Source organism: Nycticebus coucang, chromosome 3 (assembly GCF_027406575.1).
Source record: "Nycticebus coucang isolate mNycCou1 chromosome 3, mNycCou1.pri, whole genome shotgun sequence".
Lineage (NCBI taxonomy): Eukaryota > Metazoa > Chordata > Mammalia > Primates > Lorisidae > Nycticebus > Nycticebus coucang.
The window spans coordinates 126888460-126914711 of NC_069782.1; the positions used below are offsets into that span (position 1 = coordinate 126888460).

Below are 26252 nucleotides of genomic sequence, written 5' to 3' on the forward strand. Positions count from 1 at the left end.
CATGTGGTTCAAATGCCAGCTCCTGGTCGTTTATTAGCTGTAATATTGAATAAGGTCCCTAACATGTCTCAGATTCCTCATGTGTAAAATGGCGATATCCCTAACAGGGTTGTTGGAGAAGATAATGCCCACTGAGAGCTTAGCCGGGTGCCTAGCGCCTCAAGTACACAAATGCTAATGTTATTAATATTATTAACGCAACGCCATTGGACATGTGCTTTAGGGGAGATTAACTGGGCCACGCTGTGTGAAGTGGAACGAACTAAGAAAGGCCTGCACAGGACCTTGTACACCTGAGTTCCTCAGGAAACACTCGGCTGCATTCTTTGTTGAACATCAGCATGCTACGGGGTATGGTTTTTGCCTTTCCTGGGCTCACAGTAGGGTGGCCGTTAGCCAGCGAAATGCCAACACTGGGGAGAAAGAGGATGAAGACACATTGTTCAGCTTAGCCTCTCCCCAACTTTTTGCCGGATTTTTTTAGACGAGGAGGGACAGCTAGACGCGTGGTGGCCAAACCGGTACACTCAGGACTTCCCCAGGACCTTGAGAATCGCGGTGGACTAGGAAACCAAGGCCAGAACCTAGAGGGGAAAGGTGCGCAGGCGCAGTGCTGTGACAAGGGCGCTCACCTGTGTTGAGTGGGCGGAGCTAGATTCTGAGCGGGGCGGGAGCGATGACGTCACGGGCACGGCGCCGCAGAGCGATTCGAGTCCCGGAAGCGGCGGCGGCTGGGAAGTAGGCGGGGGAGATTCTTGGACCTGCAACTTCCGAACGGCCCTGGGAGGAGGCGCGGCGTCAGGGTGGGGCGGGACTGAGGAAAAGACTGTGGCCCAGCGGCCCTAACAGTGCGCCCCTGCCTGACCCTGACCGTCCCTGCCCCTTCCTCCACCGAGCCAGAGACCAGGTAGGTAAGATGCCACCCCTCCCCGCCCCCATGTCTCCGCTGACCGTGTGGAGTCGGGTCTTTGTGGGCGGCGAGCGCCGCCACCTGCCGGCCGAGCAACCTTGGGCGTGGCCTTGCTTGTCTAGGCGGCCGGGGCCCCATTAGGCTCCCTGGGCTGCAGAGGTGGGGGCCAAGGCCCCTGCGGGCGCCGACCTGCTTCACACATTCTGGGGGTTCTGTCTCGCGCCCGCCCCTGGATTCTTTCGCCCTAGCTTGGCTCTAGCTTGGCCCACAGAGTGGCCGCTTTGTCACCTCCCCGCGGGTAGGACTGGTTTAGGTTGCTGTTTATCAAGGTTCCGCCGCTTGGTTTGCTGCTTAGTGTTTGGGTTAGGACTTTGAAATTCGGGAAGAACGTAAAGGTTCCTGTGGTTCTCATTAAAGAGTGGGAATGGGTCATTCTGGAAGGTGATGACTGCCCCATGGAAGCCCAGGAGCCCAGGAAATTAATTATTGGCAATCCAAAGGAGACGAAGGGGTTAGGGCAGGAGAGACCACAGGAGTCCTGCTGGATGGTAATGCATTCACTCATTCAGCAAGCGTTTATAAAGCGCCCACTGTGTATAGAAACGGTCATGAATGGAGACTAGCTCAGAGTTAAGAGAGGGAAACTGTCAAGAAAGTAGGGAATTTTACTTTGATATCACTAGTGCTCTGGTAGGGTGAGTTCATGTTCCTTTGAGAGAATCTTACTGTCTCTACTGGTGGTGTTGGCAAAGACTTCCCAGGGCAAGGGACTGCCATTTAAGCTGATAACCTGAAGGATGAATAGGAATTAACCAGGGAAAAAAGTATTCCAGGACATCATTTCCTTTGAGACCATGGGCTGCCTCCCCCGAGCAACTGTATGTGCTTGGTCTTTTTTTTTTTTTTTTTTTTTTTGGCCGGGGCTGGGTTTGAACCCGCCACCTCCGGCATATGGGACCGGCGCCCTACCTGCTGAGCCACAGGCGCCGCCCTGTGCTTGGTCTTTATGGTTTATACTCTGTCTTTAAAAAAAAGTCTTATTTGTCACCCTTGGTAGAGTGCTATGGCGTCACAGCTCACAGCAACCTCCAGCTCTTGGACTTAGGCAATTCTCTTGTCTCTGCCTCCCAAGTAGCTGGGGCTACAGGCGCCTGCCACAGCACTCGGCTATTTTTTATTGTTGTTGTTGCAGTTTGGCCGGGGCCAGGTTCAAACCCGCCACCCTCAGTATATGGGGCTGCTGCCCTACTCACTGAGCCACAGGCACTGTCCTGATTTATACTTTTGATGAGTTTGTGAGGAAAAGATCATTGGATGAGGAGTCCAAAGACCAGGATTATTTTATTTATTTATTTTTGAGAGAGTCTTGCTTTGTCACCTTGGCTAGAGTGCAGTGGTGTCATCATAGTTCAGTGCAACCTTAAATTTCTGGGCTCAAGTGATCCTCCTGCCTCAGCCTCCTGTGTAGTTGGTACTACTGGCATGCATCATCATGCCCAGCTAGTTTTTTGTATTTTTTTAGTCAAGACAGGGTGTTGCTCTTGTTCAGGCAGGAGGATTTCACTTTATTTATTTTCTTGAGACAGAGTCTCACTTTGGTGGCTTGGGTAGAATGTCCTGGTGTCATAGCTCACAGCAACCTCAAACTCTTGGGCTCAAGTGATCCTCTTGTCTCTGCCTCCGAAGTATCTGGGACTACTTGGCACCAGCCACAATGCCCGGCTATTTTTAGAGATGGTGGTCTCACTCTTGCTCAGGCTGGTGTGGAACTCCTGGACTCAGACGGTCTATCCACTTCAGCCTTCCAGATGTTAGGGTTACAGGTGTGAGCCACCGTGCCTGGCCCAGGAGGATTTTAGATGTGAGTAATTCACTTCACCTTGCAGGACTTCAGTTTCCTCCTCTGTGAAAGGGGAAGGCATGTGGCCTTGCCTTGCCTCTTGGGTCTGTTATAGGTACAACATGAAACAATGCAGGTAGAACTGTGTTTGGGACTGGAGGTGTAATGCGAAAGTCAGAAATTGTTATGGTTACAGGATGCAGACACCAGAGCCTGAAGGGAGTGGTCCGGAGGTGAGCCCCAGCGTGATGCCTGAGGCTCTCCCAGAGTCTCCACCTGTCCCTAGCAAGTCCCCAGCGTTTGATCTTTTCAACTTGGTTCTTTCCTACAAGAAGCTGGAGATCTACCTGGAACCCCTGAAAGATGCAGGTGACGGTGTACGATACTTGCTCAGGTACAGACTTCTTGGAGTTGCTCTGGCCTGCTGTGCCTTCTGCCTTCCTCCGTGATAATGCTTGCCATTTAGATAGTGGCTGGGCTGTCTTTCTGTCCTAGTGAGGAACAGTTCTGGGAGGTCCGTTGGGTCTGAGTTGATCCAGGCCTACCTTGGGTCTCAGTCCCAGGAAAAGGCAGATACTAGGAATGATTTGGCCTTTCAACAGGGTTCTTTATGACTAAGCTTCTCCCTCAGGACTGCTAAACATCCTTGAACAGTAGGGCTTCTATAGCTTAGATAAGGCTTAATTTTTTTTCTTCTTTTCCAAGAGTAGTATAGTTAATATTGAAATTAGTGTATAATTTTGAACAAAAATTGAAGAAATACAAATACTTGTGAATAAGCAGGTTCTGTTTTTCACTAATCCTTTGTGATTTAGGATCTCTTATTTTTTCTCCTATTCTGCTTGATTTTTCTCCTCTGTAATTTTCTTTTTCTCCTTGCAGCTCATTCAATTTCTTATTTTAAAAGTATTTTAAATTATGGATACATGGCATCTCACTCCCTAAATACTCAGTTTCTGTCTCAAATTAAGGACATTGTATTTCACAGTCAAAGTAACATTATACCTAACAAAAGTAACCATAATTCCTTGATATTATCCTATGCTCAATTCATGTTCAAGTTTCTTCAGTTTTCCTAAGACTGTATGTCATGAATAATCGTTTTGGCCAAATCAAGTTCCAGTCCCGGACCGTGCATTTTGTGTGGTTATTATGTCTTTTAAGTCTTTCTCAATCTAAAACAGTCACTTCTTTCCTGCCACTGACTTGTTGATGAAATGGAGCTGTCTATCTGGGGAATTTTCTACATGGTTTGTTTGGTTGCTTCCTTGTGGTGCAAACTGGAAATTAGATTTAAAAGATTAGATTGGTTAGCCGGGTGTTGTGGCGGGCGCCTGTAGTCCCAGCTACTCAGAGGCTGAGGCAAGAGAATCGCTTAAGGCCAGGAGTTGGAGGTTGCTGTGAGCTGTGTGAGGCCACGGCACTCTACCGAGGGCCATAAAGTGAGACTCTGTCTCTACAAAAAAAAAAAAAAAGATTAGATTGGAGTTAGAAAAGTTTTTTTTACTTTTTGCAAAGGTAAATGTTGTGGTCCTAATGCTACATTACATTAGGAATCTCATAAAAACTTGGTTGTCCTAGAGACCAGAGGTTCTTAACTTGGAGTCTGTGAGTAGGTTTTAGGTCCATGATCCCCTAAAATCGCATGTATGTTTCTAGGGAAAAGTTTCTAGTTTTCTAGGTGCAGATTCTCATGGGATCTTCAGCTCTCTAAACTTCCTATTAGAGACTGGTAGGAAGCAGGATGTGTGAGTTAGGTAACCTTTATTGAGTATTCATCTTTGCCTCAGTCTGGAAATAGTGGACTTTTTTTTTTTTTATTGTTTTTAATTTTTTTTGCAATTTTTGGCCAGGGCTGGGCTTGAACCCGCCACCCCCCGGCACCCTACTCCTTGAGCCACAGGCGCCACCCAGTGGACGGTTTATTATGAACTCTCTGACCAAGACCCTAAATTTTTTTTTTCTAGAGACGGAGTCTCACTTTGTCGCCCTTGGTAGAGTGCTATAGCGTCACAGCTCACAGGAACCTCCAATTCCTGGGCTTAAGTGATTCTCTTGCCTCAGCCTCCCAGGTAGTTGGGACTACAGGTGCCTGCCACGACCCCTGGCTATTTTTTGTTGCAGTTTGGCCAGGGTGGGGTTCAAACCCACTACCCTCCGTATATGGGGCCGGCGCCCTACCCACTGAGCCACAGGTGCCGCCCAAGACCCTAATTTTTTTTTTTATTCATTCCTTTAATTTATGTCAGTATCATTGGAGATGAGCTAATTGGTGTTCCAGAGCTATGTTCTCTGCTATAAGATCACTGTGCTTTTTGTGAAAGGGGTAGGAAGATGATAGGGTGGGTTCTTTATTCATTTTACAATCCCAGCATGCGTGGCCAAAGTAGCTGAAATGAACTTTGGAATTTTGGTCTTCTTGGTGTGGGGGGTGGAGATGTTGCTTAGGGCCAGGGCTTTCCTTAGTGGAGGGGCTTTTTCTATATTTGTGTGTTACTGGTTTGTGGCAAAGCACAAATGTTAAATATATCTCGCCCTTCTCCTTTTCCTCCAAGAGTCTGCAGTGCTTCCTGGGACACTAAAGTGTTAGGGTTTTTCCATTTTATGGAATTAGAAATTGGAGGATGTGGTAGGATTGGTTAAAGCTGGAAAAGGGAGGGGCATTGACCAGAATGCTCCCTGGAGCCTCTAGTCTCTCTGCTACTGGGAGAAGGACCACTGGTCTGTGAAAGTGGCTGTCAGATTAGTTTGTGAGTTTGATTGTTCCTTTCTTAGTAAAGAGGATTTGACTTTGAAGAGGGACCTAGTTTTGGTCCCTGACTACTAGATTGGCAGCTTAGAGCTGCAGTAAATTGTTAAAAGAAATCTCTTCTGTGGCAGTGCCTGTGGCTCAAAGAAGTAGGGTGCCGACCCCATATGCCAGAGGTGGTGGGTTCAAACCCAGCCCCGGCCAAAAACTGCCAAAAAAGAAAAAAAGAAATCTCTTCTGGAATCAACTACTGTGCTAGGTGGGTCTCCCAAGACCAAAGTGTCAGTAAAGACATTTGATAGAAAGGGAGAGGCGTTAAAATGAAAGTGACTTCAGTGGTGGTATGAGGTTTTTATTTCTGAAAGAAGATTGGCTTCGGACCTGGCTTATATTTTACTTTTACCCTGGTAGCTGCCACTATGGGTTCTGAGGCGTAATTGGGGTGGTACAAGTGGGGTGTGTTGAATTTGGGGGGAAAACCCCATTTCATTCCCTCACACATAATTTTTATTAAACAGTAAAAGCCCCACATAAATTAATTAACCTCATTTAGTAACTCTAAAGTACTCCAGCTGGAGCACAAGAAAATACATTTAAATTTTAACTCCTTTGCTTCCCATCAACTTTTATCTGTTTATTTTTCTGATATTTGTCCTTCTTTCCTCGGGTAGCTCACTTTAAATATACTGACACTGCCCCTAGAATTTGGGTGTCAGTGGCTTCATTATTTTGTCTGTGCTCCTCTTTTTCTACTAAATGTCCCTTACCAGGGACTAAGCCAGCAGCATCTGCTAGTCCTCAGCAACCTGAGTCGCTGGTCTTCTTTCCTCCCTCTGGGGGCTTCTGCACTGCACTGCTGTGTGCTGGGGCTGCTCTGGGTTTGCTTCTGTCTCTTTCATGTTTTGCTGAGACAATGCTGTATCCTGGTTTTATCTTCCCTTTTTAATATAGTAAAATAATTGTTTAATTTTTTTCTCCTTTTGATCTTTTGAACTAATGTATGTTCAAAATAAACTCTCCAAACCAAATTACAGACATAAGAAAATAAAGTCACAGCTGGGATTTAAAAAGTCCACAATTTGTTCATTCTTGATTTCTGTATTAATTGAATCTTGTGCAATGATTATATGTTCTTATGAAATTATAAAAAAGAATCAAGAAAAATACAGTATTTAAAAAATATCACTTTACCTCTTAAGGAGAAGACAACCTTATAAAATACAGGTTAAATAGTAGTAGCTGATATTTTATAAATCTTTCTGGGAGAAAGTTCTACATACCTTTCAGATTTCTCACCTGGTGTACTAATATGTGACCTCTTAGCTCCTCTCCTGGTCACCTGTCCAATGAGAGGCCCCCTTTTGTGTCTTCTTGCTCCTCCCTGTCCCAGGCCACTTCTTCTACTGGTTTTGATGTCCTGCCTTGTGCTATCCTCCCCTTCCCCCCATGGCTCCTCCCCAACTGGAAGAGCACTTGCTATAGTGACTGGGACTCTCTGTGTTGTAGGTGGCAGATGCCTTTGTGTTCCTTGCTGACCTGCCTGGGCCTCAACGTCTTGTTTCTCACTTTGAATGAGGGTAAGAATGGCTTGCAGGGCAGTGAATGGGTGTGGAGGACCAAGACTCTTCCCTGCTGGAGGAGGGAGCAGTTTTTCTGGCCCTGGAGTAGTAGACTTCCCTGTGTCTGTTTGGTATTAGGAAACAGGTTCCAGAGATGTCCAGGCTGAGCCGCCTGGTGTGACCTTGGGCAAAGTATTGAACCTCTCTGCTAAGGCCTAATTTTCTTCATCTCTAAAGGGAGGATAATAATGGTATGTTTCTCCTAGAGTATTTGTGAGGAATGAGACAGTCTAACACTTGGCATGGTGCCTGACACAGAATAAGCAGCTGATACATAAAGCTGCTATCATTATTATTATTGCTTCCATCTTTTTTTTTTTTTTTTTGGCCGGGGCTGGGTTTGAACCCGCCACCTCTGGCATATGGGACCGGCACCCTACTCCTTGAGCTACAGGCGCCGCCCCCATCTTGACTGCTAATACATTGACCTTTTTCCATTCTGGTTTCCAAACTGATTCAGGAGTTATTTGGGGACATGACATGGGATAAGGGTACTAGGAAGATGAGTTGATAAGGGATCTTTGCCATGTCTGTTGATTTCCTCTGGTTCAGCAAATGAGCCTGGTAGGACTACTGGGCAGTTACCAGCAAGCAGTGAGGACTGGGACGAAGGCTTCGAGGTGGAAATGTGGGAAATGTGGTCAGGTGGGTTGTCTGTGGGGTACTTGGCAGTAGCATCTCCTGTAGACCCTCTATTACAATGTATGCTGTGACCCAGACCTTACTGTGGTTGGAACTGGCAGATAAGCTACAGAAAAAGCCAGCACTCAGGGGAAATGAGTGACGGGTCTGGGACAGAATGTTCTGAGGAGCTGGTCCTTTACTCATGTATTCTAATACTGAGCTCATTCTTAAGTGTCTCCTTTGTTTCTTCTGGAGATAAGGATTCAGTGGGTTGGAAATAAACACATGTTACACAGGATCTCATTTTCTGTTACTTACTTGGTTGCTGTTTGCCTGATCAAAACTTCCCAGGGTGTTAGATTTTTCTGAATATGTTTCTAGAGTAAATCATATGTTTATATGACAGATATTTAACAAGCATTTATTATGGGTTTGCTATTGGGGTTTCATGTTACATGGAAGAAGTTCCTTCTTTGAATTTTATCTCAATCTCGTCATTTCTCAAGCCACAGTGGTCTGTGGTATCTTTTTTTTTTTTTTTTTTAATTGAGACAGTGTTTCACTTTGTCACCCTTTGTAGAGTGATGTAGCATCATAGCTCACAGCAACCTCAAACTCTTGGGTTCAAGTGATTCTCTTGCCTCAGTCTCCCAAGTAGCTGAGACTACAGGTGTCTGCCACCACCCCCGGCTATTTTATTTATATTTTTTTGTTTAGCATGCCCAGGCTGGATTTGAACCCACTAGCCCTGGAGCATGTGTCCGGAGCCCTGACTACTGAGCTACGGGTGCCCAGCCATGGTCTGTGGTATCTTAAAAGCCAAAGGAAAGCCTTCCAGTCTGCCTTAGTGGCCCAGAGGTCAGTATGTCAGTTATGAGGAGCTCCCAGCAATCAGGCCCTACCACTAGCTGCCTACGTGGTGTGCTAGCTGAGACAAAGTCCCGACTCTCAAGAGCTTCCTTAGATCAATAGAGGAGGCAGTGGACATGCCCATAATCTGTCATGTGATGAACAAATGCAGCTGGACTGAGGGGGCTGGAGAGTGGAGGTGAGATCCCATGTCACACAGGGATCAGGGAAAGCCTTCAGGTGGTGGGCACGTGGGTGTGCAGGCTCCTAGACCTTGCCTGCCTGTGTCATCTGCAATGTTCTTGGTCCCTGCAGGTGCATGGTGCTCAGTAGGAGCCCTGGTGATTTCGGTACCCGCCCTGCTGGGTTACCTTCAGGAGGTTTGCCGGGCACGGCTGCCCGAATTGGAGCTGATGCGGAGGAAGTATCACAGCGTGAGGCAGGAGGACCTGCAGAAAGTTCGCATGTCTCGCCCTGAGGCCGTGGCTGAGGTGAAAAGCTTGTAAGTATGGAAGAGAGGGCAGGGAAGGAGAGGAACAAGCCTGTTAGTTATGACAGTCACAGCGGCCACCACACTGACTACTTGCTGTGGCAGACATTGTATTAGGCAAACCACAGATGTTACTTTATTGATTCATATATTTATATGTCTCTTTATTGGTTCCTCCGTTTTTGGATGGAGGAGAAGGCTTACATAGCTAGAAAGTGACCAAGCTGGGATGAGAATCCAGATCTAGCTTATTTCACAGTTTGTATTCTTTCCGGGAGAGAGGTGGTTTAGGGTCTTGACTAAGCACATGCCTGCATCAACCAACACCTGGTTCCAGTCCTGGCTCTGGGCAAGTTACTTAGCCCCCTGTGCCTCAGGTTCTTCATCTGTTAAGGGATGATAATAGGGCTGACTTGTAGGGTGAGTGTGAAGAGGAATGAGCGTCTGGTACCCAGGAGTGTTCATTAAACATAGTTGTCATCATCACTGTGGAGAAAATTCCTAAGTATGACGGTACTTTATAGAGGAAGCATTTGAAGACTATTGGACAATTAACTGTAACAGCTACAGTGCCAGTGGGCATTTACTCATCCCTTCCCTGGACCAGGCTCTGTGTAGTCTTTTGACATACAGCAGAAATAAGAAAAGTTATAAACAGATACCTGGATCTTGCCTCAGAAATTCTGAGTCAGTTTTCCAGAGTGGGGCCTGGATATCTGTTTTTTTTAAAAGATTTTTTTGGCGGCGGCGCCTGTGGCTCAGCGGGTAGGGCGCCGGCCCCACATGCCGAGGGTGGTGGGTTCAAACCCGGCCCCGGCCAAACTGCAACAAAAAAATAGCCGGGCGTTGTGGCGGGCGCCTGTAATCCCAGCTACTTGGGAGGCTGAGGCAAGAGAATCGCCTAAGCCTAGGAGTTGGAGGTTGCTGTGAGCTGTGTGACGCCACGGCACTCTACCAAGGGTGATAAAGTGAGACTCTGTCTCTACAAAAAAAAAAAAAAAAAAGATTTTTTTGGCTCAGCATCCATAGCTCAGTAAGTAAGGACACCAGCCACATATACCAAAGCTGGCAGGTTCGAGCCCAGCCCGGGCCTGCTAAACAACAATGACAACTGCAACCAAAAAATAGCTGAGCGTTGTGGCGGGCGCCTGTAGTCCCAGCTGCTCGGGAGGCTGAGGCAAGAGAATCGCTTAAGCCCAAGAGTCTGAGGTTGCTGTGAGCTGTGATGTCATGGCACTCTACTGAGGGTGACATAGTGAGACTCTATCTCAGAAAAAAAAAAAAAAAGACTCTTTTATGTTGAAATAATTTTAAACTTACAGAAGCAAGCATTGCAAGGATAATAAGAAGAACAACTATGTGAGTTTGTATTTGCCCAGGTAGAACAGTTATTAAAATTTTGCCACATTGACTTTATCTCTCACCATATGTATACATTATTTTCTTTTTCTTGAATCATTTGAAAGTAAGTTGTAGGGTGGCGCCTGTGGCTCAGTGAGTAGGGCGCCGGCCCCATATGCCGAGGGTGGCGGGTTCGGACCCAGCCCCGGCCAAACTGCAACAGAAAAATAGCCGGGCGTTGTGGCGGGCGCCTGTAGTCCCAGCTGCTTGGGAGGCTGAGGCAAGAGAATTGCGTAAGCCCAGGAGTTAGAGGTTGCTGTGAGCTGTGTGATGCCACGGCACTCTACCCGAGGGCAGTACAGTGAGACTCTGTCTCTACAAAAAAAAAAAAAAAAGAAAGTAAGTTGCAAACATTATGCCTGTTTACCCCATATACTTCAGATGTGTTTCCTAAGAATAAGGGCAGTGTGTTGTCATAGCTCACTGCAACCTCAAGCTCCTGACCCTCCTGCCTCAGTATCCCAAGCAGCTAGGACCATGGTCATGTACCACCATGCCCAGCTAATTCTAAAATATTTTTATGGAGATGAGTTCTTGCCGTTCCCTAGGCTGGTCTTGAACTCCTGGGCTCAAGCAGTCTTCCTGTCTTGGCCAACCAAAGTGTTAGGAATGCAAGAGTGAGCCACCGTGCCTAGCTAAAAAATGATTTTCTAATTATTCCATCTATATTTTTCATTTGGCCTACTGTAAGAAAGCTTTTTCTTATTTCTTTATTATTAGTATGAAATCATAGATTTTTATTCAATGGGTCATAATCTGTTATTGTCATTATTTATTTTGATCTCAAACTTTTGGCCAATATGATCTCTTTTTGATTTGGCTCCTGTGTTCTTTGTATTTATCCCATTGTTTTAAATTTTTTTTTTTTTTTTTTGCAGTTTTGGCAGGATTTGAACCCACCACCTCCAGCATATGGGGCCAGTGCCCTACTCCTTTGAGCCATAGGTGTTGCCCTGTTTTTAAATTTTTTATTAAAAAAAATTTGTTTTTTTTCAGAGATTATGTCTCACTGTGTTTCCCAGGCTGTTCTTGAACTCCTGGATTCAAGCAATCTTTTTACCTCCTGAGTAGCTGGGATTATAGGCGTGCACCACTGTGCACAGCCATTTATTTTTGAGTACTCCCTTTGTAGTACAACAAGATGTTCAAATTCATCTTACACTTCCCTGTGTCAGCCCTAGAATCAGCCTTTTCTCCAGGGAGCCTTCAGAAATCCAGATCTGGGTGCAGGGCGGCGCCTGTGGCTCAAGGAGTAGGGTGCCGGTCCCATATGCCGGAGGTGGTGGGTTCAAACCCAGCCCCGGCCAAAAAAAAAAAGAAAAACAGATCTGGGTGCAGAATGTGGTCATGGCTTCTGGGTGCATCCATGTTTAAAAATAACAGCTACTCCCCTAGTGACTGTGCCATATTCCAGGAGGAGAAACATTGATTTACATCCTGCCATTTATCCTCATAGTTGCTATGTACCTGTGACGTGGGTATACTGTTCCTCATTTTATAGTGAGGAAACTGCAGCCCTGGAATAGTTAAGTAGCCTGACATCAACAGCTAAGAAGAGACCAAAGCAGGAAGCTGTTTCTACCTCAGCAAGGGGCTTTGAGAAGGGGACTGAAATGTATGTGGGGTGGGGGTTGGCCAGGCTCTCTTCTCCCAAGCTCTCTAGACCTGCCCCCACTACAGTGTGCTCCAGTGTGTTTGAGGAGATTCCCAGGCTCTGCATCTCCAGGGCTAATGTCCATCCCTGCAGGCGGGTGAGGCGGGGCCTGCCACTCACCCAAGCCCCTGTGTCTGTAGCTTGATCCAGCTGGAGGCCTTCCTGAGCCGCCTGTGCTGTACCTGTGAAGCAGCCTACCGGGTGCTGCATTGGGAGAACCCAGTTGCATCCTCACAGTGAGTGGCCCCTCCTCCCCTACTACTGCCCTGTAGGAATTTGCAGCTTAAGTCTGAGCAAAGCAGCCACCTAGAAAGGGCCTTTGTTCCCCAGGGGAAGAGCACTGCCTGGGCTCTTGTGTGTAGATCTACACGTAGGCTTGCAGGCTCTAGTGCACTTTCATTTAGATATTTTCTTTTGTGTGTGGTAAAAACATTTTAATAAACAGAACAATAACTCACCATGTATTCTATCGTCAGGATATAGCAGCTGATCTCACGTTTGGCTCGCCTTTTAGAGTTTGTCATATGTATATACTTTATAGATACACAGCTTCATAGTGTATGTTAGATTTTTCTTTTGTTTTTTCCTACTTTATTATGAATGGTTTCCTTTGCTGCTACATAGCCTTTGGAGTTATTTGTAATACCAGATTAATATAAATGGTGAATATATTATAATTTATGGAAACATTATGTTTCATAGTCAGTTTCTACTTTTCAACACTATCCCTGTGGTGAATGTTTTCATGGATTTAGCTTTATTCTTTTGAAATTTTTTTCTTATAATACATTCAAGGATGAAACTACTTCAGCAGCAGGAATGAATGGTTTTGAGGTTCTTATATATGAACGATAATGATAACTAACACCAACTGATTCTCCCCCGTGCCAGGCACTGTGCCCGTCACTCTCTCACTGTTCATCTCTGTTAGATAGACAGTACTTAATCCCCATTTTATGTGTGAAGGGATAATGCCCAGAGAGCCAAAAGAATCAAAGAATCTCCAAATGGGAAGAGGCAGAGCTGGATTCCAGCCCCAGTCTGTCTTATTCTAGACTTCAGAGTCTGGACCTTGGGGAGTAATGATTGCTGAACCAATTTATGGGCCCCCAGCCTCAGACGCTGCTGTAGCCTCACCAGTGACATTGTCAACAACTAGCCACTTGTAGGTAGTTCTCAGCTTTTCCTGGTCATTACTTTCCACTGGTTTGATTAGTACGTCTTGTGGTTTATTAACTGTGTCCAGAGCTACATGTACCTCTTACTTGAGCCTTGGGCATGTGGGTATGCTCAAACTGGTTTCCTTTATTATGAATTTCTGATCTTGTGGTTCTTCTCTGTCATCCAGGTTCTATGGGGCTCTCCTAGGCACAGTTTGCATGCTGTATCTGCTGCCACTCTGCTGGGTCCTTGCCCTTTTAAACAGCACGCTCTTTCTGGGGAATGTGGAGTTCTTTCGAGGTAAGCCCTGAGGAGGCTGGGGGGTAGGGCCCAGGCTGGCTCTGAGGGCTAGGTTAGGCTCCCCAGTTCCTCTGTCTCTACAGCTAATCATCTCTGTGCTGCGCTTTCCACGAGGGGGCGCACCACACAAGGGTCCTCCCTCCTGTGTGCTCTGCATCTCTGAGATGTCAGATAAGGCTGATGTCTCACCAGGGGAAGCTGTTACCATAGTGATCCCCATTCCCTTCCCAAGCTGATGAATCACTGCTGACATAGATATGATTTGGGAGATGAGGTAGGGATGTTTTCCTAAGCTGATGCCTGTCCCCTAGGCTGCAGCTACCTGGAGTTGCTGCCACATCTGTGTGATCCCACAGTACCTTTCAACCTCTGGCTCCTACAGTGCCAAGGCAGCCTGAGAGGCTTGGGCCCATGCCCTTGTGTGGCTGACTGCTATATTTGTTTTCCTCCTGTGGTAGAGTGATTAGCATAGAAGTTGTAATTTGACGAGCACTTAACTACATTTAATTTCTCTCACAGTCTGGGGCAGGTGGTGGTATCTCTGTTTTGTTCATGAGGCTTTGGTAAGGTGACTTGCTCAGAGTTAGGAGGGTGACTCTCATGCCGCAGAGGCTGGGGTGCTGGAGGAAGAGGCTAGTAAGCTGTGGAAGTGGGTGCCCTAAAAGTGCCACTCATTGTGTCTCTTCTGCCTCCCATCCTATTCTCCTTGCCCTGGGTAGTGGTGTCTGAGTGCAGGGCATCTCTGCAGCGGTGCATGAACCCCAAGCAGGAAGAGCATGCCTTTGAGAGCCCACCGCCACCGGATGCTAGGGGGAAGGACACTGTGCTGGACAGCACACCTGCCCTCACACCCACGGAGGTGAGTGCTCTGACCTCAGGGCAGAGGCTGCTGTTGGCAGGTGGCGGGCCCTCCTGGACCAGCTTGTAGCTCCTGGGTTTTTCCAGGCCTGGTCTCCTCTCAAGTGTAATAAAAATAGCTATTCTGTGCTTTATGGAGTGCTGTACTCTGTGTCAGATGTTGTTCCAAGTACGTTTTTGATACACCATGGGGTGTGGGTTATTTCTGAGAGTGAGATTCTCATTTGCAGAAGGGAAGGCTGAGGCACACAGAGAGGCTGACCAGAGTCTCATGGCTAGTGAGTGGTAGGGAAAGGCTGAGGCACACAGAGAGGCTGACCAGAGTCTCATGGCTAGTGAGTGGTAGGGATGGGTCTCAGAACCTCCACCCTAATGTCCTAGAGCCCATGCCTTCAACCACTGTAGGTCCATCCTTGTCTTGCTCCCATCTCCGCATCCTTGCTGGGTTAGAGGTTGCTCTCTTCCCCATGATTTCCTTCTTTCTTGGAGTTAGGCCATTTCCTGGATGTTTTGGGAAGCCTGGATGCTGGCTTAGGGAGGTGGCCCTCTACCTTAGAGAGGAGGGCTGGCATCCTTCTCCTTCTGTCATAGAGTCTCTCTTCCCAGGACCTCACTCCAGGCAGTGTGGAAGAGGCCGAAGAGGCTGAGCCAGATGAGGAGTTTAAAGATGCAATTGAGGTGAGTGGCCCTTCTTCAGCACCTCTTGCTGACTAGGTCAGAAGCTAGGTGGTCACAGAGCTGTGTTTTTTGTTTGTTTGTTTTTTGTTCTCTTACATCCAAATGAGAAGCCAAAACTTGCTGGTGAGCAAGTTAGAACTCATTGATTGAAAGGGTGCCACTGGCCCCTTCTCTTCTCCTGTTCTGTTCAGCCATCCGTCCTGGGTGCCCAGGGCAGGACTGGCTCTGGGAGCTTCTAGGAAATACCTTGCTGGGGGAGTTGGGTGATTTCTTGCCTTTACTGAAAACCATGGGCTGCTGACTTTGATATAAAGAAGGCAGATTTGGAGGTCACTGTCCTGGGTCTCTGCTCTTCTGCAGAATGAGTTCTGGAAGATGTCCCTTTGGGGGACTGGGAGGGGACACTGGAGAAAGTAGTTGCATGGCCAAGTGCTAGGAAGGGGAGGTTAAATAGCCTTCTTGATTTTAGGACAGTGATTCAAACCAATAATTTGTAGGAGTGTTTCTTTTTTTAAATTTTTTTTTTTTTTTTTTTTTGCAGTTTGGCCGGGGCCGGGTTTGAACCTGCCACCCTCGGTATATGGGGCCGGCGCCCTGCCCACTGAGCCACAGGCACTGCCCTTTTTAAACATTTTTTATACTTAAAAACATTTTTTTTATTGCTTGGGATTTACTGAGGGTATAAAGAATTAGGTTACACTGATTGCATTTGTTAAAGTTCCTCTTGTACTTGTGTCCTGTCCCCAAGAGGTGTGCCAGACACTGTGATCCCCCAACCCCTCCCTCCTGTAGGAGTGTTTCATTTGGCACTCAAAGTTTCAAGTACTTTTGCCTGTGTTTAAACATGGGGAGAGATTTTAGTTAGAACTCTAGATTTCTAGTTTCTCTTGTAGTCCTTAGTCTGCAGCAGTAGTGTAGCTGAAGAATGACTATCACCTTTAGATCACATGCTGAGGTTGCATGTGGTCCCCAATACCTCCTGTCATCCCCATCACTGAGGCCAAATGGTGCTTGCCATTTATTTTTTAATTTTTTTAGAGACAGAGTTTCACTTTATCGCCTTTGGTAGAGTGCGGTGAGCATCACAGCTCACAGCAACCTTCAACTCGTGGGCTTAGGTGATCCTCTTGCCTCAGCCTCCCGAGTAGCTGGGAGTACAGGTGCCCGCCACAACACCTGGCTATTTTTTTGTTGCAGTTTGGTGGGGGCCAGTTCGAACCTGCCACCCTCAGTATATGGGGCCAGTGCCCTACCCACTGAGCCACAGGCGCCGCCCGGCTTGCCATTTATTGTCACATTTGCGTTATTGTTTTTCTCAGAGTAATAGTTTCTCTTTGTAAAATGGGAAACTGAGATATAAGAAAAGGGGGAGGGTCTTGTGGTTTTTCACCAGGCCTATGATTTACGCTTTGCCTGCTTCACTCCCAAATTAGCTCAGGCCATGTAGGCATTTGAATTTTTTTTTTTTTTGCAGTTTCTGGCCAGGGCTGGGTTGAACCTGCCACCTCTGGCATATGAGGCTGGAGCCCTACTCCTTTGAGTCACAGGCGCAGCCCAGCATTTGAATTTTTAACCACTGAAAGATTACTCCAAGATTTTGGTACATGATTGTGGCGAGTCTTGGTGAGGGAGGGGTATGTACAGTAGGGGCTTTCAAGCTTTTTTGTTCATGACCCACTGTAAACAACACATTTTGTATCTTGACCCAGATCAGACTTAGTGTCTGTAAAACATGTAAAACTTAAGTGAAACAAAAGTTTTCTGAAAATATATAGTAAGGGTTATTGTTTTCTCTATTCTGTTCTATTCAAATAATAGCTCACTAAATTAATTTCATCTAGTTTGAAAAACAGTAGTAACAGCTTTCTCCAAGTTTAGTCGCTGGGATCCTCTTCAGGGGGGCTTCTGTTACCATCACCCTTTGGGAGGTGTGCAGACCTCAGCGGCACCCCTGTGTTTCCTTCTGCTTGCTATCTCTCTCTCTCTTGCCTTTCTCTCCTTCTCCCCTGCATACCGGGAGGCAGGAGACCCACTTGGTGGTGCTGGTGAGTAGGAGCATTGCTGAAGTGGGCAGGGGCTGGGCTGGGGGGTGGCAGAGCCAGCTGTGGCCACACCTCGTGGGGTCTGTTGTGCCAGGTGCCGCTGCACGTAGGTCCCAGAGCCTTGCCAAGAGCTGGGTGGGACTGGATGGAATTGTTCCCGCAGGAGGATGAGGAGGGTGCCCCGTGCCCAGCAGAGGATGACCTGGCCCTGCAGGACAATGGGTTTCTGAGCAAAAATGAGGTGCTGCGCAGCAAGGTTTCCCGGCTCACAGAGCGGCTCCGCAAGCGTTACCCTACCAACAACTTCGGTACGTTGGGGAAGAGGGTCTCGGCTGAGCAGGAGAGGGAGGAGTGGCTGGAACTAATGGGACTGTGTGTAAGGGTACCCCGGCCACAGGGGTGGTCTTAGAGCTGTGGGTACTGACTTATAACAAGAGCAATGAGTAGAGGTATGACCATGGGAACCTAGGTTCCTTCTTTTCCCTCTGTCCTTATTAAAATGAGCTTGTAGGAAGACAAGGACCTTAGTTTGGGAACTGCCACGGCAGGCAGAGAGCTATAATCCTGAGACAGGCAGACCCTCAGAGGTGTCAATGGCTAACAATGGAGTGGAATCTCACTGGTGCAAATCTTAACTCAGCTGGGTGTCCTTGAGCAAATAATGTGACAGTGCCCCAGGTTCCTCTTCTATAAAAGAGAGATAATAGTCTTTGCAGGGTTACAGGTCTCGACTGTGACGGGACTTGTGAAGGGCTAGCATAGTGCCTGCCTGGCTCATAGCTAGTGCTTAGTAAGTGGGTATGGTTAACATGGGAAACCCTAGCCCACCTTGGGAGTTTGTAGGAGCCTGTCTTGGTCTTTCTGATCCAGCTGAAAGCAAGTTGAAGCAAACAGTATCTTCCTCTGGGCACAAAAGAGACCTGAGGTCTCTCCCCCGCCAAGTTTGTAGATTGGTTATTCATCTGTTCTGGAGTTAGTGGAGTGTCATGGAAGGCAGCTTTGGAGAAGGGCGGACTTGACTACTAGCACAGCTTGGAACCCTGGCTCAGGTCAGGAGTGCTAGGAGTGGCGAAGCCAGATGAAATTATGGTGGAAGCCCAGCATACTGGTCACCCAGGGGGCTACCATGCTCCTGAGGAAGCCTGGAAGGTTGCTGAAGGCTCCGTGCTTCTGCTGTTGTCAACTGACAGGAGCAGGGTAGATGGCAGAACCATGTGTTCTGGTGTGGAGTGAGTTCAAGGATCTGTGTCCTGGCAGAAGCCTCTGGGTTTATCTTGGGAATTGGACCTAAGGCCTCCAGGGGCCTGCCTTCCCGTCCCTGCAGCAAGCAGGGCGCTTGTTTGTTCAGGGTTAGAGGTCTGGCTATTTCCTTCTGCTGTGGGAATATCCCTTATCATTCACAGTCCCTTCCTTGTTTTATTAAGCAGATCACTGACTGCTGTAAGGCACTGTGTGTTAGTGCACTTCCGTGTATACAATCTCATTTCCTTCTCCTGGGAGATGGGACAGGATCAGCAAATTTTTTTTTTTTTTTTTTTTTGAGACAGAATCTCAAGCTGTCGCCCTGTGTAGAGTACCTTGGCATCACAGCTCACAGCAACCTCAAACTCTTGGGCTTAAGCGATTCTCTTGCCTCAGCCTCCTAAGTAGCTGGGATTACAGGTGCCTGCCACAACGCCCGGCTCTTTTTTTTGTTGTTGTTGCAGTTGTCGTTTTAGCTGGCCTGAGCCAGGTTCAAACCTGCCAGCCTTGGTGTATGTGGCTGGTGCCCTACCCACTTAGCTATGGGTGCTGCCCAGGATCAGCAATTCTTTTTTTTTTTTTCTCACAGTTTTTGGCCGGGGCCGGGTTTGAACCCACCACCTCCAGTATATGGGGTCAGTGCCCTACTCCTTTGAGCCACAGGTGCCATCCAGGATCAGCAATTCTTAAGGGCTTGGAGCAGGTTCCAGAAGTCCCAAGTAACACTCCACAAGAGGTATTATTCTTGGTCCAGCAAATAATTTGTTTACATGTATGACTTTTAAGTTAAGACACTTAGATATCTTTTCCCATTTTACAGATGAATAAATTGAGGTAAAAAGAGTAATTTGCCCAAAGACTTGAGCCATTAAGTGGTAGAGCTGTGACTCAAATTCAGGTCCTCTGATTTGGCTCCAGTATTCTTTCTATATCATCCTCCCTCTCTGCTTTCCTTTGCCCTTATGTCTGAAGTCTCTTATTTTATGTCTTGTTTTTGGATTTGGTTTAGAAAAATCTCTGCCAGGCTTTTCAGGCTCCCTTGAAGATAGGACAGAAATGCTTGTTTTCCTAAGCTGCTCCTGGCTTCTTGTCCCATTCCCTGAGATGTCATCAGGCTCTTTGCTGTGAGGGCGGGTGTAGCAGCTCTGCCCTCAAGGCCTCTCCTGGATCTGGGGCTCATGGCCAGGCTGAGGCAAGCTGCTTTGGATGCTCTCTCTAATGAAGTGTACCAAACTGGGTGGCTCTGAGACAGCAGGGATTTCTCGCAGTTCTGGAGGCTGGGGTCTGAGGTCATAGTGTCAGCATGCTGGGGTTCTGGTGAGGGCCCACTTCCTGGCTTATAGATGGCAGGGGGAGAAGGAAATTCTCTGGGGCCTCTTCTGTGAGGGCATGAATCCCATTCATGAGGGCATCATCCTCATTACCTACTCACCTCCCGAAGGCCCTGCCTTCTCATACTATAATACCATCACTTGGGTTAGAATTCAACAAAGGAATCTGGGGGGCACATCCCAGGGGTTATTCCATTCTAGCTGCCAGTGGATGGGTGATGCATGGGAAGAGTGAGGGGGCTGTATAGGAATTTCTCCGAGGGCTCTAAGGGGGAGAGTCCTGGTGGGGAGGGCCCCCTCTGTCCACGGCTGGCCCCATGGGGCCTTAGTGCTCTCAAGGCCTCCATGGCGGCATTGCATGGTGAGTTAGAATGTGCCAGTTTAGGGCCGTGCCTGTGGCTCAGCGGGTAGGGCGCTGGCCCCATATACTGAGGGTGGTGCGTTCGAACCTGGCCCCGGCCGGCTAAAACAGCAGTGACAACTGCAACAAAAATAGCTGGGTGTTGGGCAGCGACTGTGGCTCAGTGAGTAGGGCACCAGCCCCATATTCCAAGGGTGGTCGGTTCAAACCTGGCCCCAGCCAAACTGCAACAAAAAATAGCCAGGTGGTGTGGCAGGTGCCTGTAGTCCCAGCTACTCGGGAGGCTGAGGCAAGAGAATTGCCTAAGCCCAAGAGCTGGAAGTTGCTGTGAGCTGTGACACCATGGCACTTTACTGAGGGCAACAAAATGAGACTGTCTCAAAAAAAAAAAAAAGTGCAAGTTTGAGATCATTGCTGAGAATAGGGGCAGAAAGAGCTGGTAGATGTTGGAAGGGACCCATCTATCACCTGGCCGAGTTGGTGTCCCTCCCTGGCCCCAGGCCTATGTGTTGGTGCCTGATTTTTTGACCAGACCACCTGGCTGCTGTTGGTTGCTTGGCCCTGATATCCTGAGCAGTTCAGAGGAATCCTAGGACACGGGCCAGGGTATCAGTCTTTGGGCAGCTCCTTTCACCTGTCCATTCCTCTGCCTCCCCTTGCTAAGGAGAGGGGCAGGTGCGTCTTCCTGAGATGCTTAGTGTAGGGGCTGTCAGAGCAGCCAGTTTCGTGGTTTGGCTCTGGCAGCAGCATGGGCTGTGTCCTGCTCTCTCCTTTCTTCTGCCTGGGCCACTAGTTGACTGACAGCAGTGGCATTTACCTTTAGCACCTTGGTCTCAGGTTTCTCCTGGCCCTAGCTAGGGTTTTTTCTTTCTTTAACCCAGGGAGTCTCCCTTAGCAAGGTGATTTGTGCTGGGCAGAGGAGAGGACCACATGTAACTGTAAGTCTTTGGGGGCCTTTGTCTGAAGGTGAGGCCTGGTGTTCTGTGGCTGGCCAGGTGGTGACCTGGGCAGGTCAGCAGTTGCTGTGGCCAGATCACAGCAGGCCTTTGGGCCCCAACATCAGAAACTCCTCCTCCCTCATCTTTCCTTTCTCCTTACACTCCCCTTGCCTTCTCTCAGCCATTTTCTCAGCTGTCATTGCCCCCTACCGTTGTCTGAAGTTTTGTCATCTTGTCATCTCTGCTAGTGTAGGCAGGGTGTTCCTTGGCTCTGTTCGCCCATGCTGTCCGGCCTTCTGCCCTTCATGTCCCTTCAGAACATGCCTGGTTCTGAGCATCCATCCTGGAATCTTCAGAGGACAGAAAGCAGGGTTTGGGTTTTTAGGAGCATATCTGTCGTTGCCCCATGGGTGGAATGTTTGGGAGGAGACACTTTGGAAGGGGTCACATGAGGCAGGTTTCATTTGAAGATGCCCATGGTCAGGCCCCCTCTGGCTTAGCTGGATTTGCAGGAGTGAGTTCTGCTGGATGTTCTTTGACTCCTGCTGAATCTGCAGTGGGGCCATATGCTCTGGTGGGTGCGATTCCCAGGGCCCATTGGTATCTCTGTCTTAGTTTGAGACCCTCCTTCTGGCTATATATAAATTGGACTTTGCTCGCTTGCTCACTGTGCCCACCCAAGGAGTCTGGGCTGGTGTCCCACGCTTCCCCATTTAAAAGAGCTAGTAGCAGGTGGGTGTTGAAAGGCCTAGTCCAGGACAAGGCTGAACTGCCACTTGTTTTTCAGGGAACTGTACAGGCTGCTCTGCCACCTTCTCGGTGCTGAAGAAGAGGGTAAGTGTCTTTGAGGGTGTGTTTGCTGGGGATAGTGTGCTCTTGTGGAGGAGTTGATGGGAGTCATCGATGAAGTCTGACTCCTTGCATCTCAATGGGTCTGGTGTCTGGTTTGCTAAAGTGAGTGTGTCTTCCCCTGTCCTTGTGCCCATGCCTTTGCCTGTCTTCCCATGGGGTGTTCCAGATTTCTTGGCTGGGATCAGCTGGTGAAAGGAGGCAGGTGCTGGGGTCTCCAGGTGCCTGGGGGTGAGGGACATATCTGACTTTGGCTTTTGTTTGCAGCGGAGCTGCAGTAACTGTGGAAACAGCTTCTGCTCTCGGTGCTGCTCCTTCAAGGTGCCCAAGTCCTCCATGGGGGCCACAGGTGAGTGGTGCAGGTGATAGGGACAGGATGGTGGGAGGGCTTGGCTGGGTCTCCCCCAGGGGAATGTCCCATTGTGGAGAAAGAGCAGGGATGTGAGTGAGAGGTCAAGGGAACTTGCAGTTGTAGTCCAAGGCCTGCAGTGACATTTCCTCCATCCCCTTCAACAAACCAAACCTGGAAACATTTGATACATACAAAAGAGTAGATGTTAGATAGCCGTGCATTATGAAGTGTGAAAACTAAATAAATACCGGTGACTGTTTCACTAAAGTTAAAAAACAAGCGCATCAGTAATACCACTGAGGTTTCTCAGCGCCACTCCTGCCTTCTCAGGGAAAACCACTGTCCTGAATTTTGATCTTTTTCTCACTACCTAAGTATCATTTTTAATAAAATAGAAAAATCTTTTTTCCTTTTATAAAAGCTGTACATATTTGTCTTAAACACAGCCAAAAATACGAATAAACAAAAGGAAGAAAAATATTCATATCATCTCCCGGAGAGGATGCTTGGGTGTGGACGCTGCTTGTTCGGGAGCATGCTTGTAGGATAAATGCATATGCATGTTCTTGAAAAGTATGATTATATTTCACCTGTTTTGTGTTATAATATTAAACCAAAAAATTTTCCCATCTGATATGTAAATAGCATATGTTTATTAACTAGAAAATTTGGAAATTACTACACAGAAGAAGAGAGAAATAGGCTCAGCGCTCGTAGCTCAGTGGTTAGGGTGCCGGCCACATACACCAGGGTTGATGGATTTGAACCAGGCCTGGGCCTGCTAAACAACAACAATAAAAAATAGCTGGGCATTGTGGTGGGCGCCTATAGTCCCAGCTGAGGCAAGAGAATCGCTTAAGCCCAAGAGTTTGAGGTTGCTGTGAGCTGTGATGCCACGGCATTCTACCCAGGGCGACATAATGAGACTGTCTCAAAAAAAAAGAGAAACAATTCTGCAGCCCTACCACCCAGAGATAACATCACTATTAAAACATTTTGAGAAATTTCACTCTGGTATTTTGGTGCCAAAATTATTTGCAATGCATAGTCTACCTGGGAGAGGACTGCTGTTGGTGTTGTTGCCCCAAAGTCCCCAGTTCCCATGAAAAGAGAGTCTCTGCAGACAGACTAGAGAGCTGGGTCAGGGAGGATATAGGCTGGGTGGTGGGTGGTCTGTGGCAGGCTTTTGGGAGGGGGGTTCTAGTAGCTGGGGTGTCTCACTAAGTTCTTCCTTTTAGCTCCCGAAGCCCAGAGAGAGACTGTGTTTGTGTGCGCCTCATGCAACCAGACTTTGAGCAAGTGAGAACTGGCCTCCAGACCCTGGGGCCAGCAGCGGACCTCCCTACCCCTACCCCTGGCTCCCTATGGTGTATACTGGGCAGATGTGGCCTGAATGCTAGGTAGGCTTCTCCTTCCTTCCCTCACTGTCTCCAGCTGGGTTCTGGAGCTGTCCCCCACTCCTGCAGGTGGCTGACATGCCGTCCAACCCTGAGGGGAGAGGAGCCCCCTGGAGAGCTTGGTGTGTCCTTCCCTGCTCTGCCCTGGGCTGAGTTCAGTGGACTCAGAGCTGGGCAGGGAGTATCCACTAGAGGGCAGCAGTGAGCCAGGCCTGATCCAGCTGGTCTCAGATGATCAGGGCCACTGTGGCCACACTTGGGAAATTCTAGGAGATCGGAGGTTGGGAAACCTGTTCTTCCCTTTCAGTGTATTGGGCCAGGCCCAGCTCTTCTGCTTGAATGTTCCTTCCATGTACCAGGATCTGATCATTTCCCCATCAGAGGGTGTGGCCATGGCTAACGAGACCAGGTGTGCTTCTAGAAGCAGCACTGATGTTCCCAACTTCCAGAGGAGAATGTGTATAGAAGGATTGGCTGAGTCCTTCAGTGTTAAGTGGAGAAAAGCATGGAGAGATCCTAACAGCTCAGAGAACCTTAGCCCCCTGCCTTGAGAGACTGACTTGCAGATCTCAGCCCACATAATGCCCTGGTGTCCCTGGCTCCACTGCAGCAGCAGCAGTGTACTCAGGTCACTCATTCTTCTCTTGCCCAGTGTCTGGGCAGCTCTCCCCGGCCCAGCATTTTGTCTGCCTTCCCCTGCGCCTAGTCCCATGGGGTGTGAGGCCAGGTCAGCAGAGTAGAAGTCCTGAAGCCCTGGAGCCTTGGAGGCCTGTGAAGTATTGGGCCTCCCTGGGCTGGGGCTGGATTCCACAACTATTCCCTGGAGAACAGTCTGAATTATGGGATATGGCCAATTTTGGTTCCCATCCACTTTCCAACCATTTTATGTTCATTTCTGGATTCTTAGGGGCTCTCAGTGTCTCTTCCTAAGCCATGAGCTGGCTCAGGCACCCCTTCCCTATGCTGGAGCTGCCCTGCCTTTTTGAAGTATTTATTTATTTATTACATGGTTCTTGGGAACATGTAGCACAGGGAATGGGATGAAAAGGAACGGGGGCCTCTACCACTGAGAACTTCGGATTACGGGCTGCCTGGGGCCCAGAACCAAAGATGGCTGAGAAGTTTCTATACCCGGGGAGTAGGGACCAAGGAGGCAGGATGCGGAGACGAGGGACACATCTTAGGTCAGCTTTCTCGCCAGGCCACACAGTTTAGCATGGGCTTGGCAGTCAGGGACCCAACCCAGGCCTCTGGAGGTGTCTATCCCTGGGAGCCAGGCGGGACTTGGTATACCCCCTTTGTTCTGTTACAGGATGAGAGAACTAAGTATCTTGAGCTTTATGTACACTGGAGAGGAATGAAAATGATCTTTGTGTATATGGAGCATTATTAATAAAAAGCCTCAAGCTGCTTATGTTTTTGTCCTATCCTTGTACTGATGTTCTTACTGAGGCTGGAGGATTGGCTCTCCTGGCACTGCCCAGTTTGTAGGCCTGGGCTCTGTGCCTGGAGAGAGGGGCAGGCCTTTTGGGCACCCTCAATGGCAGGGGCACGGGAGCTACAGTCTAGTCTGGTGTGAGCTGGGGCCCAGAAGGAGGAAAGCGGTGCCTTGCACCCAGGAGAGGCTCAGCACATGCTTGTGGGATTGACTTGCAGCCCTGTCTTATGACCAAATTGTGAGGGTCCAGGGCTGGGGGTTGGGGTTGGGACCACTAAGTAAAGTAGGCTTTAGAATGGAAAGACTTTAATCCTTCTGAGAAAGCTGAAAAAGATCAGCTCTTCAGGAAGCTGAGAAGCAGCAGGAAAGAGGATTGGCTGTGAGGTGGCAAGTGCAAGCCATGCCCAAGCTATGCCCTAGGGCTAGGGAGGGTGGGGGGTTACTGGGTGCTAGGCACCGTGGGATGCGCTCTGCACGTGTCACTTCCTTTTCTGTTCACCAAAACAGTGAGGTAGGCACTGCTCTCCCCAAAGTGGGAGCAGAGAGTCCCAGCCACAGTAGAGGTTGCCTGCTGCGGCCAGTGCCATGCTGTGCCAGTTTTCCATCTGCTAGAGCAGGGCTGGGTGAGTCTGGCCTGTGTCACCATGCAGCTTTCCTCATTTGTGTAGTGGGCGTGATGGTGATATCCCCTGTGGGGCTGTGTGGGGATGAAAAGGGTCCATTGAGGCCAGAGCTCTCAGTAAATGCTACCTCATTGCCATCCTTCTGACAACCTTCCTGGGGAAAACAGCTCTAGGAGGCTCTTGGGTGGCTTATAATGGTGGTTTGTTTATTTTAAGTAGAGAATAACTTCAGGTTATTATTTAGAGAAGAATATCAGGGAGAGGCACGAGTGTAGTCTGAAAAAGCAGAGTCAGTATCATTTTATTTTTGGAAAATGAAAACAGTCCTTAATGTTGGTGAAATCCCGACTGTAATAGGCGTAACTTGAAGCCTGGCCCTGGGGCATGGGTTACAGAGATGTGAGAAAAGTGGTTTCCATCCTCAAGGGTCAGCAGCCTCAGAGCAGGGAAGCCAGGGGCCACCTCCTTGTCCTCTTGAGGTGCATGTGAGAGCAGGCAGGGGATGGCAACTTTGATGTACCGTTACCACCAAACGAAGCCACGAGC

At 48.3% G+C, this 26252-nt stretch overlaps 1 protein-coding gene across 10 annotated transcripts; it reads left to right on the top strand.

Moving 5' to 3' along the window:
* The first annotated feature begins 721 nt into the window (after window positions 1–721).
* On the top strand, window positions 722–24266 carry ZFYVE27 (zinc finger FYVE-type containing 27). Of its 10 annotated transcripts, none has more exons than XM_053584695.1 (13): window positions 722–911; window positions 2947–3144; window positions 7006–7076; window positions 8907–9093; window positions 12277–12372; window positions 13485–13597; window positions 14317–14456; window positions 15047–15133; window positions 17158–17178; window positions 17339–17483; window positions 21835–21881; window positions 22164–22245; window positions 23487–24266. In XM_053584695.1, exons 2-13 carry the CDS (start codon window positions 2948–2950, stop codon window positions 23549–23551), a joined length of 1251 nt encoding a protein of 416 aa, XP_053440670.1. In that variant the 5' UTR covers window positions 722–911; window position 2947; the 3' UTR covers window positions 23552–24266. The 10 variants fall into 10 exon arrangements, with proteins under 10 accessions (XP_053440670.1, XP_053440669.1, XP_053440671.1 ...); XM_053584694.1 differs by having other exon boundaries at window positions 722–907; XM_053584696.1 differs by having other exon boundaries at window positions 722–907; window positions 15062–15133.
* The last annotated feature ends 1986 nt before the right edge of the window (window positions 24267–26252 follow it).